Below are 18,165 nucleotides of genomic sequence, written 5' to 3' on the forward strand. Positions count from 1 at the left end.
TCAGCACTTCTTGATTCCATACTGATTCTTATTTCTTAGACAGTTACTAATTTTTCTTCCTCTTTATGGAAACTTACAGAATCTTCTTTTTGTAATTATTGCTTTGCAATTTCATAATGATATATAGGTTGTATCTTTTGTCCCTTCGTACTTAGAAGCACTCAGTAGACTCCTTTAATGCCTCACTCTCTTATACTGGGAAACTTTTTTATTATTCTAGAGGCTGTGTTATTCTATTATTCTAGAGTACTGGTTTTAACTGGAGGTAGACTGAGTTCAAATACCAGTTATTTGCTCTGTAGCCTTGAGCAAATTATTTAAACTCTGTGCTTGCTTTCTTATCTGAAAAATGAGAGTATTAATAATATTACCACACTAATATATTCCTTAGGGTTGGAATGAGAATTGAATGAGCAATATTTAGGAAGTTCCATAAAGTGCCTGGCAAATAGTATGTGCTCAATAAGTTTTATGTGTTGATAATTATCTCCACTTTCAATTTTATTCCTTGCTCTTCTGGAGCTCCAGAAAAGTTGGACCTCCCAGACTGATTCTCCACTTTGCTTTTATTCTCTCATATTTTCTAGTTTTTTGTTGTTGCTGCTATTGTTGTTTTATGTTCTGTGATGTTTCCTTGACTTTACCCTCCAAACATTAAAAAAAATAATAATTTGGCATAATTGTAATCTTTGGCTATCCATTCATAAACTAAGAATAGGATAAGAGATCACCTTGAATTACAAAAAAAAAAAGTAACTGGTGTAGTAATTGACTAGCTGGCTGAGACACTGGGCTCCATTAGTCTTAATGTTGGTGTCGAATAGAATGTTCATGACTGGAGTGATTATTTAAAAGACAGACTTTCAGGTCACCCTTGGATTCTCTCCTTGGATTCATTCTTGCCTTCTGCTTTGCCTGCTGACTGAGCCTCCTGCTACTTTGAGGTTCTTTCGGGTAGATTGGCTCTTTGCTGCCTTTCCTTCTATCTTTTCTGGGCTATTGCTTCTTTGCTTTCTTTAATCCATCAACAAGTTTTCGTTCCTTCCCACACTGCAGAAAGTTCTTCTTTCCATTCTCTTCATCTTTATGGGTTAATTCCTTTATTATCACTTAATAGAGGCTTGGGAGGTGGGGGATTTAGATGTCTATGTTCAGTCGACCATCCTGAATCAGAAGTGCAAACTTCATTACCTTTCTAAAGGAGAGATCACGTTACAGATTATCTAACAGTCCTCTCCATTAACTACCACCCTTGAAGTGGAAATCATGCTGAATATGACCATTTTGTAATGTTCTGATCTTCAATCTACCTGCCCTTTGTGTCCTTAACTAAACTGGCCAGATCACAGAGGCCTGAAGGCTAAAACTAAGTAAGGGACAGCTGACTGATAAAAGTAACCCTTTGCTATCTACTGTCATGTTCAGAAAATTATTTGAAGTTTAGCTTATGAACTTTTATATGGAGTGACAACCAGAGTGGGTACTCAATAAATACATTTTTGTTTTGACTTGATCCTGCACTTCTTTAAGACCTGCTAAATTCTACTCCAGCAGTAGAGATGACTAAGATATGTGGTAGGAAACAGATAGAAACTGACTAAATGTGAAAGACTTAGTTTATTATAATAACGTTGTCAGGTAAATAACTTTAAGATCTGACAATATTTTAACAGTCCATGTAACAGTATTTCCTACATTGTTTTATGGGATACCAGTCATGTGAAATAATCTCCTCGAAAAAGGGTGAGGTGGTCAATATTGGGGAAAACAAAACATTCTTTATTCCTCTTCTTGGAATACATTATGCTTGTGCTTACAGTAAGGGTTTTAAGAGTTCTGTGGCTTAAAAAATCTGTTTAGCTTTATAAATTCAGTTTTTACAAAACTTATTTGACCACTTCCCTCTTTTTTTGAGCATCATAAGGAACTAGTGTCCCTCAGAGTGCGCTTCAAGAAATACTGCCTACAATTTTACTAGTTATACTTTTTAAAATTTGGTGGCAACAATAACGAGCAGAATGCTACTAAGTATGTGACTTGGAGGCTGGTGTTATCAATGATCAAGCCAATTTTTTTATGTTATAGTAAATATGTTTGGAGATAAGCTGTCCACCAAGAAGGGATAAAGAACAAACTTGTTAAGGGTTGCATTTGCTGTATGTGTATTTTCAACTCCTATAGAGAAGTAATTTTCTCAGGAGATGCCAGTACATCTAATACACCTTAATTTGATAGCAGTAATGTGAGAGAATGGGAAAGAGGTTTTATCAGAGCTAAACTTACCTATTCCACAAGAAGGCTTTTGCAACTTGCTGTGTTTGACTGGCAAAACCAATGGACATGCTGGTTTTTGAAAGTCACTCCTCTGGGTGCTCTTAGTGTCATAAGATGGTTGGAAGGGATGCTCCAGTCTTTTACCATGTGACCACCAGTCACCCTTTATGGGAAAAAAATTGGAAACACAAAATTGAATACCTTAGAACATTTTCATGTGCTGCTTGATATCTGAATGTTCAGTGATTTGATTCAATAAGTTATTGGATATTCTAGGACTAAAATGGAATCCTGAAATCTAGGAATAAGTATATTTTTACAAAGACTGAATTTTTTAAAAGGTACTTAAAAGTGAATTATCACATATTTTTAGCTAAAAGATAGCTGCTAAATTCTTAAACTACTTCCTGTCAGCAGAAGTGGAGTGGTAAAAATCAACCAAGTAGTTATATTTCTATATTTTGTATTACCATTTTATTATATATATGTACATACATGTATATATATGGCTTGATTTAATCTAAAAATTATGTTCTATACTTTTCATTATGAAAATACAAATAATGTATTATCATCTAAGATGGTGCTTTTCATAGTTTTCAGTCCATGATCCACACCATGAAATAGATTCTGCCATGCAAGAACACACAATGCATACACAAACATAAAACTCAGTTTCACAATATTTATTCTTACTACATGCAGTACACTTGACTATTTTTCTATTTTATCATTTATCTCTTCCATTTCATTTCATAATGCTAGTTGCAAACCACAGTGCTTTATAACCCACCTAATGCCTCAGTTTGAAAAACTTTGTTCTAACGAAAAATATTCCAATGTTACTGAATTTTTGATGGTAAAACCTGACTTAAGTACCCAGGAAAGGGAGAATTGATAGATTCTCCATGAGCACATATTAGAATCTGATCTCTTAGAAGTTGTGAAAACAGTGAGGGGAAACTTACTAAACTTAATTCTAAGTAAACATTTTTTTTTTTTTTAATCTGGTTGATCAGGTAGACTTAAGACGACCTTGGGAGGGAGCCTGGGTGGCTCAGTTGGTTAAGCAACTGCTTTTGGCCCAGGTCATGATCCTGGAGTCCTGGGATCGAGTCCCACATCAGGCTCCCTGCTCGGCGGGGAGTCTGCTTCTCCCTCTGACCCTCTTCCCTCTCGTGCTCTCTATCTCTCATTCTCTCTCTCTCAAATAAATAAATAAAATCTTTAAAAAAAAAAAAGACAACCTTGGGAAAGGGCAACTGTGACACCTGGGAGTTCTTGGACAATGAAAGAAACTTTGGGTATAATCGAACACCTACTTTGGGCTTTGAGGAGAGAGATCAGGCTTTTAAAAAATCAACCATGATTTTGTAGTCAAAGACTTGAAAAATATGATTCAAGGGGGATGAATATGAGATTCACATAAGTAAAATTCTGACAGTGCAATTGAAGCTACAGTTCTATGAAAAGTAAGAGGCATTTGAAGACATCTATCTGACTCCACAGGGAGTCAGCTCCCAAAGTAGCTTAGTTTCTAAAAAGACAGGCATGTATAAAAGAGGTGTACAATATCAAATTAAAAAAAATAATTTCATGGAGTCACCTTGTCAGGAGATTGTCAAGAAGCTTAGAAGAAATTCATGAAATACACCAAAGGCAGCAAAAATAGGGTATTCTGGGAGAAAAAAAAAATCTTATATCAAAGAAATCACAGAAAGTCTAAGAATTTGAAGAAGAGTACACAATTCAGAGCTAAAAGTCAGAGCTCCTCAACTTAGGTTCTTCGTTAAGGGAAATCATCTTCAAGCTGAAAAAGATAGGATTAACATGGACCTAAGAGGGAACTGAACCCTCACTAATGCAAGAGAGAGTTAGACCTCACTTGGCAACTTTAAATCAGTGCTAGTTTTTAGGCCAATGACAAATTGTAGCCCCGGGGTAATGAATACGTTTGCAGAGATCAAAGGAATTTAGGAACCAGGGAATTTTGGAGAACAGGAGAGATGGGCTGAAAGGTGAATTACAAAACTTAAGACTACTTGATGTCAATCCTGGGAATTCTAGAACAGATTACTAAACAGATGGTGTCTTCTCACTATCTGGCTGAAAATAGTCACATCTAACTGTTGTCAGAATGCCTGCTTCTTGCAGGCCTCCTCCACTGCACGATTATGATAGTGCTTATTATGCCCCAACGTCTCAGATTTATAGGCCTTTTCTCATTTACCCTCACCATGATTCTGCGAGTAGATATACGCACTTCATAGATGAGAAAACTGCTGGGAGATTAACTTCCCCAAAGGGTATCCCTAGAAGGCAACAGAGCTGTCCAAGTCAGACCCCTGCCCCCATCCATGCATGCCTCTAATTTCTGTGCTACATTGCTTTATCAAATCTGCTGTAGAATGCAAAGCCACAGAAGCACAAACCTACTTAAATTATTTCAGAAGTAACAATTGAGAGATTTCAAGTATATTGAGAAAGATTTTCTATGATAAGGTTTTAAGGAATACACTGTATATTATCTTCTTTTGTTGATCAGAAACTTATTTTGCTAACACCCAAGTTACTGGGTAAGTGACTCTGGGATGAGCAAACTGCTAGCAAATGCCTGGCAGCATTCAATTATTTTTTGAACAAGAGTATATTGCAAAAGTTACCCCAAAAGCAGAGATATCAATTCACCTCTCAAAATTTCTTATGAATTTAGAATTTTACCAAAATGGTCTCTTTAGTTTCACAAAATATAAAGGAAATAATGAACAATGTTTCCTCAAGTGTGACTGATGACTTGAAGATCTCAAAGCTGGAGGAAGTACTCTGATGAGTGTTGTAAGTGGGATGAAGCTTCACTTCAGCAGAATGAAATCCTACAGTTCAAAAAATGCTGTTTTTCTGTTTTCTATTTCTGGATGGTCTGCCCTTTGCCTGAAAAGTCTGGTTTGTTCCTGGAAGAGTGAAAATGTATATGGGCCTGCGCACATGTGCATGCCATGTTGGTACAAGCATTTGCTCATAAAAGATTTAAGATTAAAGAGATACGTGGGAGCTTGTTTTCTTCCTTCACCCCATGTTGAAGGGAAAGACTAAGTATAAAAATTTACTGCACCATCACTTGAAGTGGATTGTGAGGGTTGATATGAATTATTTATGATGAAATAAGCCAAACTGGGAAAAGTTCTCTACTGTGATTGCTTTGTCTAGGCTTCAGGGGTCAGTCCAATTCCTGCACATTGTGGAAGGGGTTTTACCTAAAGAGGTAGTTGCTTTCGGTTCAAAACTTTGGACCCAGAGAAAGCAGGATGCCTCCCCTTCTAGCCCAAGACGGTCTTTCCTGTTTCAGGGTAACAGTCATTGCAGCTCCATGGTATGGAGACATCTAGAGATCCCTGAGGAAGAGACTCCCACTAACCCCCACCCCTGGAAGACCTGATGGCCATTATACTGTGAACTCCTTAGCCACCTTTGGAAACCACTGTGAGGCGGTCTTTGTTATACTTCTGCTATCTCTAAGCCTTCAGAAAGGCATTAGGAGACATTAATTCGTTTTCATTCTTTGGGAAATTAAGGGAGAGTCTTGGGCGGAGAAGTAATAAAGGCAATTGGGGCAACCTGGAGAAGCCAGTTAAGAGAATGCAAGAGGTAGTAGGTAGAACTCCACAGCAGCCTGACAAAAATGGCTGCCGGTAGTGGCGGTCCTCTGTGGAACACAAAATCCTCCTTGGGGGATTCCTAGGGAAATACGGACTTTTGACAACACTTTACAGAGAATCACGTTTTATTAGTGGAGCTCAAAGGCTTTAAAACATTGAAGTGTTATGGGAAACACTAGAGGTATGTTGTATCTATGTTCATCTCTATTTTGCTGTAGATACCGGGAGTGCTGAAAATACCTCTTTTTAAGCAACCCATAATGTCCCTGATAAGTTGTTCCTAAATTGTGTTCTGTGGAATACTAGTTCTGTGGCGTATTAAAAGGTGTTATATAAAAGAGGTTTCCAAAGTTAAATAAATTTGGGAAATATTGAGGTAAGTAAAGTGAAATAAGTTTATCACAGGATTTCTTAGAACCTTTCTATACAAATGGGATTTGTGAAGCTTTAAGATCTAAATATATAGCTTTTCCAAAATGTATTGACTTTGGAATGTTACTTTATTGAGCACATAGGCAGGGCTAATGCTCTGAAACATATACTTTGGAACATAATGACCTAGTATAATCTCTTTTAAAAACACAAGACCACCAAACTCTTGTGATTGGCAGTGACTGAGCTACAGCTCCTTTTTACTTTTTCTGGCACCCCCAATTTTATGTCCCTATATAGAACTGTGTGGTTGTTTTATTTAAATATCTTGTAAATAAGTAAAACCAACCAATCTGGTGTTAGGTTCTTAAGCTGTTACTTAGCAAAACACATGAGAGCAGATGTGTCACTTTAAATATTAGGCAACATTATTTTCTTTACTCTTGCATTAAAGCCAGTACTACTCTAAACCAGTTAATTTTTTAAAACCACCAAACTAACCTTTAAAAAGAAACCTGTCATCTTAAATAAAGGAACAAAGTGTGCAGATACGTGAAACGAGCATTCTTTTATTACTCCTCGAGTACATGGAAGTGAGTACACTTATATTGCTGTTTCTGTTTTTTAAATATGAACAGTGCCTTCACTCCATGCCCAGAACAAATACGCTCTTAACTCCGTGATGCATCTTCTTTCTTTCTTTCTACCTCCTCACTCATGTCCACAAGCAGCCTCTCCTCCCTGTCCTCTTTATCTCAAACTTCCTTTTACCATCTCTTAAAGATTTCTGACTCAGTTAGCCTTTAGTACCCATAAACAAGGATCCTGCCGCTACTATGTTGCCGCATCTGGACAGCAGCTCCTAATATTACCTTTCTCAAGACACCTATAAACTAAGAGTAAAAGTAGTTGATTGATTTTTTGAGAGTTTTACATTTTTTATCTCCATTCTCAAACCCATTTCTTTTCCTTAGTATCTCCAAGGTAAGGATGGGTTCAGTTAACAGGTTTTAATTCAGCCCTGACTTAGAGCTCAGGAAGTCACTCATTAACTTTTTTAAGAAACATGGGAACTTCACTAACCTGGATTTCTGGACCAGACTTATTTCCCCAGTGTAGGCCTGGACTAGCAATATCTCTTAAATCCCCCCAATAACTGATTATTTATAAAACAAAATAGCCTTAAAATTGCCCACATAAGGTTTTATTACATGACATTAATGCATATTTGACTACATTAATTCCTGCCCCAAGAAGATCTCCCATTCACACACAGTGACCTGGTATGTTATCTATTTTAAGATAAGAACATTGGTTGTTACTGATGTGAAGATAGGTCACTAAAAGCAATCTCCATTTAAATGTTATATCACAACTACACATAAACTCATGTGGCAAAAGGAGCTTTGCCGCTGAGATTAATTTAAACATCTTGGTAAGAGGACATCATCCAGGATTATCTAGGTTGGCCCAATGTAATCACACCCATCCTTGGAAGAGGGAGGCAGGAGAGTCAGAGAAAGATTTGAAGATGCCATGCTGCTGGCTTTCAAGAGGAAGGGGCCATGAGCCAAGGAGTGCAGGCAGCTTCTAGAAGCTGGAAAAGGCAAGGAACTGGATTTTCCCTTAGATCCCCCAGAAGGAAACCAGCCCTGCTAATAGCCAATGAGACTGATTTTGAGCTTCTGAGCTCAAGAAATGTTGAGAATAAATTTGTTGCTTTAAGCTAGTGTTTAAATTTGTGGTAATTTGTAACATCAGGAACAGGAAACTAACAGAATAAATTATACCTCAACAAACCTAAGTTTAAGGAAAGAAGATAATGAAATATATTTAGTACAATAGTGAATAAAAGTGTGATTTGACTAAACCAACAGTCCTGGGTCAGAAACATGACTGTGACATTTGCTCACCGTGTCATCTCAGATATGTTAATTTACTTCTTTGTGGTATGTTATCATCTGTAAAATACTTCTAATACTACCCCCTAGAAACTGTTCCACAGATTAAAGGATATAACTTATAGAACACACTTAGCTCATCCCTAGCACTTCACACAATTTAAATAAATGGTAGCTATTATTTTATAGAGAGTATCATGGGAATTTTTTATATTAGAGTATGTGACACAAATACAATATTATAGATTTTTTCAGTATCTGCCAAGCACTCCTAAGTGGCTATAATCTGACCCAATCTAGAAAAATGGTTATTTGGATTCCTTCCCTTTTTATATATTGTTTATATGCAATAGTTATTTGGGAGAATAGTCTCAGGTTACTGCTTTTAACTATTGGATTATAAAAAGTATTAGTCTGAAATATGTCACATCCTTTATGTAGTCTGTGACCAAATTATCCTGCAAAACAGCTTCTGAATCTAAATCTGTATTTGTATATAAGGAACATCCATCCAACCTGCTTTTCTGGCCCTTTTTTGGGATCTATGTAGGGAACTGGTTCATTGAATGTTCTTGCATTTGTATGAATGAATTTCGCGTAATATACACGTCCTCTCCCAACACATGGTTTTGAATGTTGTATACTTTTTCCAGGTTTTTTGTCATGTTTGATTTCTTCTTTTTTTTCAGTTATATACATTATACCAGCATCTTCTATTTTATGCTCTCTGAAAAACAGAATTAAATAGTAAATGTATCTCAATGAGCATTTTAGGACTGTGTCATAATTGTATAAAATAAAATTTAAATATATTTCAAGTATCAGTCAAGACAATTTAGGCTTTATTAATAGTTATAAGGGACTTGTGCAATTAAAATATGGAAGGGTATCTTCTCATTTTAAATCATATAAAAGAAAAAGGGATTTGTGTTAATAATGATTATTCATAACGATACACCAGTGCAGTGTACAGACTTTCATTTGCTTGGAATAAAGAAAGAGTAGTGATTTGATCATGGTTACAGATCCTGTTTGCAGCATTTATTCATGAAGGTGAGTTACATGCTAATCTTAACTCATCTTCTTTAAAAGTTAGTTACTTAGGGGGTGCCTAAGTAACTAACTTTTTGTAAAAAAGTTTGACTAAGAGTCAAATCGGACTCTTGATTTTGGCTCAGGTCATGATCTTGGGGTCCAGGGATGGAGCTTGACTCTTGATTCTGGCTTAGGTCATGGTCTTGGGATCCAGGGATCCAGTCCAGTGTCTGGCTCCATGCTCAGTGGGGCGTCTGCTTGAGATTCTCTACCTCCCTCTCTCCCTGTCCCTCCTTCCTTCAACCCACACACATACTCTCCCTCTCTAAAATAAATGAATGAATCTTAAAAAGAAAAGTTACTTAGTAAATTCAGTCACCTGGACAAGGATAGCTATTTAATTTTAAAAGTTCACTTGGCAAAACTTATAAAAGCTACCAAATGACCACTATTATTTATCTTTTCGGGAAAAGACCACTGTGTAGGCATGAGAAAAATCAATTCAATCTCATCACTTTTTGCTTTTAATAACTAGACTGGTACCCAAATGAACATTATTGAATTTTTTTAAATATTAAAAAATGTTTAGAAAGAATTTATAGAAAGTTTCTCTTTTAAATAAAGAGTGATAGACATTATTATAAAAGGCAGTATTTTAAAATTTCACATTCTTGGAAAATAAAGGAAAGAATGAAATAGATGAATGTGAATACTTTTTACATAGAAGCTTTTAAAATCAAAGCCCCGACCCATGGAAGGTGAGCAAACAAGATTCCAAATTTATAGAGAAAATGAGCAGTTCTGCTTAGTCTTGGCCCTTAAAATATAACCCCCATGTTACTTCAAACCAAAGCCAGGTTCATCTTTTCTATCATGTCATTTTTTTAGTGAAAACTCCCAAATGGCTTTGTGTTGCATTTACAGTGAATACTGCTTCTTTATCATAGCTCTGAGGCCCAGGGACCCAGCTCCAGCCAATCTCTTCGGACACACTGAGACCTCTCTCCCCTCACTTCTCCAGACAGCACGGCTGCTTTCAGTTCCTGGACACACCAGTTTTTTCCCTTCAAGGCATTTGCACACACTGTCCCCTCTGCCTGGACAGCTCTTCCCCAGCTCCCTGCACCACTGGTCCATTATCTTCAGGTCTCCGTTTAAAAGCCATCTCCTCAGAAGCTTTTCCTAGATTTCTCCCTTCCTGTCAAATGTAGTCTCTATTTTAGTACTTGCTTTCATAACACCATGATTTAGAATTTATGTACCTAGTTTTGTTTTTGTTTTGTTTTTTGGTAAGCACTACAAATACCCTTTACTAGTCAGTAACCTCCATAAGGGTGAAGATTGTGTTTCATTCATCATTATGTGGCTACCTGAGGAAGCATCCTGTTCACCACAGGTAAATGGACCACCATTACAGTATTTACATATTTCTGGTGAATCTGCTGGGATTGTTATTTTGTCTGGCTTAGTGTAGCTGTATACTCCCAACCCCCACTACAGTACACATACAAACAACATTCGGCACCCTTGGATTCTAGCTCCCTGCAGCCCAACAAAAATTGCTCTCTGTAAAGGTTTTGGAAAAACCGATTACTGGTCAAGTGTGAATAATTTCTAAGGCTTTTTCTATTACCTTAAAAAAAACACATATCTCTGGAAAGGTCATGATCAATTTATTATATACATCTGATATCAGTTTTTTCCATCTGCTTCTCATGGTTGTAACTCAGCAATACACTTGCACTAGCATCACATACTTGAAGGAAGGTCTGACTGTGGCTACATGCTTGCTTACATATGCATTTGTTCAATTAAGTATTTGTGGTGTGAGTAGTTATAGATTAACACATAAATGTGAACTATATGATTCTGTAGTAATTTCTTACTAGAAGGAAACACAAAAACACTAATGGGCAGTGAAGAAAGTCAGACCTGGGTTGGAATCCCAACTCTGCCATTTAATATCGGAGTCTTGGTTTCCTCCTTTGCATGGTAAGGGCAAGAATGCCTATTGAGAGAGATGTGACAATAACATTGAATAATTCATTCTTTCAACAGATATTTATTGAATTTTGTGCCTGGTGCTGCTCACGGCACTGAGGATAGAGGAGTGACAAAACAAAAATTCCTGCCCTCACAGAACTTACATTCTAGTGAGGGAAGGCAGATGGAGAAATCAAATAATAAGTAAAACATACAGTCTTTTGGATGGTGTTAAGTGCTGAGGACAACAATAGAGCAGGGAATGGGGAAAAGAAGTGCATGTGAGAGAGAGGCTACATTTTTAGACAGGGTGGAGGCTGCATTATGAAGGTGGCAACTGAAAAAAGGAAAGAGGGGAGTGAGCTAAGAGGATATTTGAGGAAGGGCATTCTAGCAGAGTGAACTGCAATTGCCAAAGCATTGCAAAAGAAGCACCTGTCCTTAGGCGCTTCTCAAAGTATGGTCCCGGAAGTAGCTGCACTGACATCAATTTACCTTGTTAGAAGCACAAATTCACTGGCCCCATCCCAACCTGAGGCAGGTTCCCAGGAAACTGTTTTAACCAGCTCTCCAGGTGATTCTTATGTTGAGAACCACTATTCAGTGACAAAAATATAGGCTTTGGAAGCAGATACCCCTGGCCATGTGGTATTAGCTGTAACACCTTGGTCAATAGTTCTTAAAATTTAGGGTACATCAGAATCACCTGGAGGCTTCTTAAAACCCAGATTATTGTTCTCAACTCCAAATTTCTGATTCAGTATATCTATGGTGGGGAGCCTGCAAGAATATGAATTTCTAATAAGCTCTCAGGTGATGCTGGTTGGGGGGTAGAGAAGCGCACTTTGAGAATCACTGCTAGCACGGAGGCCTGCGTGCTGGAGCCAAGTGGAGTCAGGGGGCAAGCAGCAGGTAAGACCCGATAAAGGAAAAGGGGCAGTTTGTGTAGGTCCCACAGGCCACTGTAAGGACCCTAGCTCTTACTCTGCAAGGGCCAATGGAGAATAGTGATCTAACCTACGTTGTTAAAGAAAAAACAGACTATGTTGAGGACGCTGCAGAGAGGCAAGCGGAGCAGCCGAGACTGTTAACATCCAGGTAAGAGACGCTGGTAGCTGGGCGAGGGTGGGGATGATACTGGAATTCTGGATATAGTTTTAAAAGTAAAACCTACAGACTTTGCTAATAATTTAGATGTAGGGTGTGAGAAGGAGTGGATGATTCCATGGGACTTGAAGAATGTTGGGCCAGGCAATGCATGTAAAGTGCCCGACACACAGTGGGTGCCCAGTAAGCACTGTGTTTTAAAAAAAAAAGCATCCCGGTAAGAAGAAGAGAAGCTCTAATGATGGCCCGAGGACCCACCCCTCGGGTCTCACTTCACCCTCCCCGAAGGAAGGAAGGAAATATTTTCAGAAAGGGAAAGAAAACCAAACCCCAGCACTTACTGCTGCTTATCCTCCTTTACCTCCATGGGCTCCCACCGCCTGACACGAGGCAGCGAGGAGCCTCACGGGAAGATCTGGGACTAAGCCCTGCCGGGAAAAGGGCGCGCGGAGGGCCGCGACTGTGACTCGCGAGTTGCTAAGCGACGGCGGGCTCCCGGCGCGCGGCCTCGGAAAGCGGCTTGGGGGCGGAGCCGGAGGGCGCAGGCGCAGTAACCCGGATCGGCCCCGTAAGTTAACGGGTGCGGCCGCAGGGCCAGGCGGGGGCTGGTGGTCGGATTTCTGGGCGTCCTTCCGGGACCCGCCCCAGGCTGAACGTTCTGTGTTTGAACTTGGCCTCTCTTATCGTGCCGGGCGGAGTGTTTATTAAGGCCCTCTCTGGCCTTGGGGATCAGCAAGGGGCGGTTCCCAGAGCCTCCCCCGCGGCGCTCGGCTCTGGTGCTGGAGGCTGTACTGCCTGCGTACCCGCAGAGCCTGGCAGGAGGCCTCCCCGGCGTTGCCCACGTCTGCCGGAGGTGGCTCCAAAAGTGCACGCAGGCAGGAGAGAAACTTGTTTACGTGAACCGTTAAATACTGTGCAAGTCATGATTCGCTGCTCCTGGGCTGACTAGTCTTTGCTTGAAAAAGCTTGGCTGTCGCTGTTCTCCACGATTTCTGGCAAATCTTCCTTCCCCGGCCCGGCAGCAAGCATTAAAATAGAGCAAGGGAACACTCATCTCCTGCAAATGAGACTCCCCGCGGTGTGTGCAGCTGCTCCAGCCTGAATGGGGTTCAGAATCGGGCGGAGGGGACGGTAGGCTATGGCAGCAGGTTGGGGTTGGTATTAGTAGCGCTTATCCAAAAAGAGCAAGTTCCTAGGAAAAGCAGTTGATGACTTGCGTCCACCTTCTGGCCCCGGATTTTCTTACCTCATTTCACCATTGCTTCCCAGTTTCCACTATCAGAGCCAAATGTCTTTGGCATCAGCCATGGTAACTCTTGCATTTGCCTGGATATTGGGAAAAGAAAAATCCTTATTGAGTTGAATTCTGCTGTATAACCAAGCTATGCATGTGCGCATGTTTTGTAACCCAGGGCCAGTATTAGTATGTATTTACATTTACCTGGAGTAATGTGGAGAGAGTCGAGTTTGGTCGCCGGTCTCATTGTACATATGTGAGCATAAGTCCTTCCTATGAGGAAGAAGAATATATGACTAGAAGTTTGATATCTAGTTACCTACACAACTGAGTTGGTAGAAAGAGTGGAGTGTGTGTAAATACATGTTTGGGGAATAAGGATTGGGTGGGTAAATATGTATGGGGAGAGTGGGTTGAAAACCCCAAAATGGGGGAACTAACAGTTGAGCTCCTGCTTAAGAGCCAGGCGTTTGTTCAGCACTGTATTAAACACCACATACTTTCCTGGTTTTATCCTAGTCATCAGCCTCTGGAAGTATAGGCCTTCGGCACAGTCAGTGTTTGAATCCTTAGTTCCACTCTTTAGTAGCTGCTTCAGTTGGGCAAATGATCTATTATCTCTGAGCTTCAATGTCTTCATCTACAAAATGAAAATACTCTTAAGGTTGTCCTCAGGTGTGGATGATTTAATACAGGCAGAGTACTGGTGTGGGGGGCAGCATACTCATGGTCAGTCCTTGGTCATTATTAGCTCGGGTTTTGATTGAGCAGTTTGATGTGATATGCTACCCTATGTCTTTTAAGACTTAGTCAACTCTCTCGTCAGTCCCTCTGATATTGATTCCATCCTTCACCAATCTCTTCAAGCTCCTAAAACCACTTACCTTCAGGGACATTCCCAACTGCTTGCTGTGAAGAAATGAGGAATTTCTCAACTTTGTCCCTTTCAAAATAAATTCACCTGCATCCATACAAAATGACAGTTGTTTGGTTCTATTTTGAGACATGTAGTATAAGACTAAAATCTAAATATATTTATGTCAATCTCTTTCCAATTGTTAAGCAGTTCATATATATGTAGATTTATTGAGGGATGTAAGAAGCATTTTAAAAAGATAATTATGGGGGCGCCTGGGTGGCTCAGTTGGTTAAGTGACTGCCTTCGGCTCAGGTCATGATCCTGGAGTGCTGGGATCGAGTCCCACGTCGGGCTCCCTGCTCAGCAGGGAGTCTGCTTCTCCCTCTGACCCTCCCCCCCCATGCTCTCTCTATCCCATTCTCTCTCTCAAATAAATAAATAAAATCTTTAAAAAAAAATAATTATGCCTACCACAGAAAAGTCACAATCTAGTTAGGAATACAAGACATACATACTAAAAAATATGAACAATGATACACAATAGTAGTATGTAACTAATTGTCACAAAGTGTCAAATTTCAGTACTGAGGATAATACAGTATTATAAAAATGTGCCAATTATTTGAAAATGCCCATTACTTATGATTGGTACATCCTCTGTAGGGCACTGCAAAATAATGTGGATTTTAATAGTGACTTTTTAATGTAGAAAAAGCACTGGAATGTTAGTTTTTTCTACTACTAACTAGCTACTTTGACCTAGGAGAAACACTTAAACCTGTCTGCTGTAGATTCTCATTTGTTTAAAAGAAAAAAAAAGTAGATTAGATCATCTTTATGATCCCTTTCAGTGGTAAAATACAGTGATTCTGGGGGAAATCTATGTCTGAAAATCAGTGAACACACTAGCCTCAATAATACATGTAATTTTCTCATGTTAGGTAGTTTGGATTCTTGTCAGCGAAGAATAATTCAAAGTGGCTTACTAATATTGTGCAAGTTAAAAATACCAGTGCTATTTGAGCTAGAACACCATATGTGAGGAAACACAATAGGATAGAAATTGCTCATCCGAAATGTTATAGATGCAGAAAATTGTCAACACTTTTTTCAAACCATAGGAAAATGCCAAAAATAATGAAGGCACAGTTGTATAACCTGATAGGAAAAGAGAGTCCAGCTTCCTCTCAGTTCTTTATTCAGTGATGTGATACCAGTGAGGAGCTCAAGAGTATGGCATGAAGTCAAATCTATCTCTACTTTTATTTTTTTAAAGATAGTTTGTTTTCCTCAATGATAGGTAAAGTTAAATGAGAAAATACAGAGAATTTATCCTGGCACATAGTAAGCACTCATTAAAACTTAGCTGTTAGTATTCTTCCTGTTTTTATAATTAGTAGGGCAGACTGTTCATCAAGTACATGTATTTTGTTGTCATTTTTTTCATTGTCTTTACTTCATTGCCTTAGACTAAGAAATTTTTTTAAGAATTGATTTATTAGAGAGAGAGAGAGGAGCAGAGGGAGAGGGAGCCCCAATGCGGGGCTCGATCCCACGACCCTGAGATCATGACCTGAGCCGAAATCAATAATCAGCCGCTTAACCCTGAGCCCCCCCCCCAGGCGCCCCTTAGACTAAGAATTTTATCAAACCAAAATATACATTAATTCGAGGGCAATGGGAATGAGAAATGTTAGGTTTGCTTATCTTTGAAAATTAATAGGTTCAAATGAATTACAGATAGGAAAGGAACCCCGAGTTTTCCTCTGGTCTAAGTTCAAAACTAATTGATTTATATTGTACTTTTAAGAGAGAGAGAGACTATAGAATATGAGGTGTGACATCTCTGAAAAGGTAAAATTCTCTAGTATAAATCATGTAGATCTCTCTGATATAAGTGATCCTGGATATATGCATGAACATGTTTATATTTGTATAATGTATACATAAAAATCTTAAAAATTTTATGAGATCTCTTGAAATAACTAAAGCAATCACAGGCAGCCTGGGTTACTCCAAAATCATTGTTAGAAATCATGAGTTTGGCAATTTACTCCATTGAAGGAAGAAAACTGTATTTTATGATTTGGGAGCATTCTAGTCACCTCTATAATTTCGTGACTCAAGGTTTATTTTAAAATAATCCACCTCTGGTATCTTACAGAGAAGCCACATAACCAAAGGATGAGCGAAGGTGGTCCTAGGCAGCTGTTAGTGAAGGACCATGTTGGTACTATAGTGGTGTCCTCCATAGAGTGGTCATGTAGTAAAGATTTATTGAATGAATAGCTATGGACATACTACTTCTTGAGAAAGGAATACAAGATGAAACATGGTTGAGGTGGGTACCATTCTCAAAAAGTTAGGAATCCATAGTCTAAGCTGTCTAGTTTTGAGGGTTTTCTGTCTTCTAGCATATTTGCTGGAAGGGGAGGCTGCTTTCCTTGTTTTCTATGAAGAATTCCAGAGATGTAGTAATGACTTGCAAGGAAGATGATCATCACATCTTATTATCTAATTATTGAGCAATCCAACATATATTCCACACCGTGTGTCCTGGCCTCTTCTTGCTGGACCATGAGATTCATAGTTGATTCATTTAGGGTTCTCAGCACCCAGGAAGGTGCCTTGCAAACAACAGGTCCTATCAATGAAATTATCAATGAAATTAACCCAGAAAAAATATCCAGAAAATATAAAATATATCGTACTACTTTGAGCTTTTCAGTGTTTTTAATGAACATAGGTAGTAATTGTTCAACAACTCCTTAGAGAATCTCTGCATTTTAAAAAGGGTAATTGAAACTACCTTCTAAACTAAGCAACTTAAGTTCTTAAATTTCTGCCCAATAAAATCTACCTTTGATCCCTTTGATGATACAAATTACTATTCTCTGTACTTGCCCTAGGAGAGAAGAACTAATGTTTATTGAAATTCAGGGTTAGAGCTGAGCTTAAGTCCTAGCTCTGTTTTTAAAGCTCTGTGACTCTGCATAAGTTAGTTAAATTCTTTGAGCTTTAGATTTGAACTATGTCTCTTATTAATCTTTAAAAAATAAATGAATAGTGCTTGCTTCAGCAGCACATATACTAAAAAATAAATGAATAAGATCCCAAAAGAGTAGGGATGAAAGAACTTACCTTGTAGGGTTATTGGATCAAATAAGGCAAGTGTAAAGCACCTTGCACAAAGTAGGCACCCAAAAAGTATCGTTTCCCACCACCCTGCCCTAGCCTTAACCATGGTGGAAGCTCACTCAGCTGGAAAGAAAAACAGCGAGGATTTGTTTTTAGATCAGTCTTTTTCATACCTCAGTGCCTTTGCCTAATGTTTCTCTACCTCTTGTTTAAATCATGCCAATAAAAATGGAACATAAAGTTCAAAATAGGGTCGTCCTAATGTCACTGTGGTGTGAGAATGTGTAAAAATAACTAGAAAGAGTAAACCCAGCAGATGTTTCAGGAGTGGATGTCTTCAAAACAGGAAGGCTCCGATAGGGGAGGAGAACATAATAACCATCAGAGATTGGGGGGGGTTAAAAAGGGAAAGTTTGCACCGTCTACTTGTAAACTGTCACCATACACAGTGCGTCATCACTAACGTGCAGCAGTTGGAACTGATGTTGAGGTGCCACAGTTGGTGAAACAGAAACAGCAATCCAAGAATAAGCACACAATCACTAGTCGCCACAGCTCCTGGTGCCACAATGTCAGCCTGGGGTGACGAGCTGCTGGGCGATG

The 18,165-nt window shown here is 38.9% G+C and overlaps 1 protein-coding gene across 1 annotated transcript in view; it reads right to left on the reverse strand.

Annotated features, from left to right (window-relative positions):
* The window catches only part of CIMIP6 (ciliary microtubule inner protein 6), a 29,253-nt gene extending 11,632 nt beyond the window's left edge, over nucleotides 1-17,621 (reverse strand). Inside the window, exons 1-5 of the mRNA XM_028103841.1 lie at nucleotides 17,566-17,621; nucleotides 13,770-13,838; nucleotides 12,670-13,654; nucleotides 8,720-8,930; nucleotides 2,284-2,437 (exon numbers count right to left, since the gene is read on the reverse strand). Of these exons, the coding sequence (XP_027959642.1) occupies nucleotides 2,284-2,437; nucleotides 8,720-8,930; nucleotides 12,670-12,695 (391 nt within the window). The 5' untranslated portion in view covers nucleotides 12,696-13,654; nucleotides 13,770-13,838; nucleotides 17,566-17,621. The remainder of the gene's footprint in view (nucleotides 1-2,283; nucleotides 2,438-8,719; nucleotides 8,931-12,669; nucleotides 13,655-13,769; nucleotides 13,839-17,565) is intronic.
* Nucleotides 17,622-18,165: the final 544 nt, after the last annotated feature.

Source organism: Eumetopias jubatus, unplaced genomic scaffold (genome assembly GCF_037043125.1).
Source record: "Eumetopias jubatus isolate StellerSeaLion01/CBP00866 unplaced genomic scaffold, mEumJub1_p1.0 scaffold_9, whole genome shotgun sequence".
NCBI classification, from domain to species: domain Eukaryota; kingdom Metazoa; phylum Chordata; class Mammalia; order Carnivora; family Otariidae; genus Eumetopias; species Eumetopias jubatus.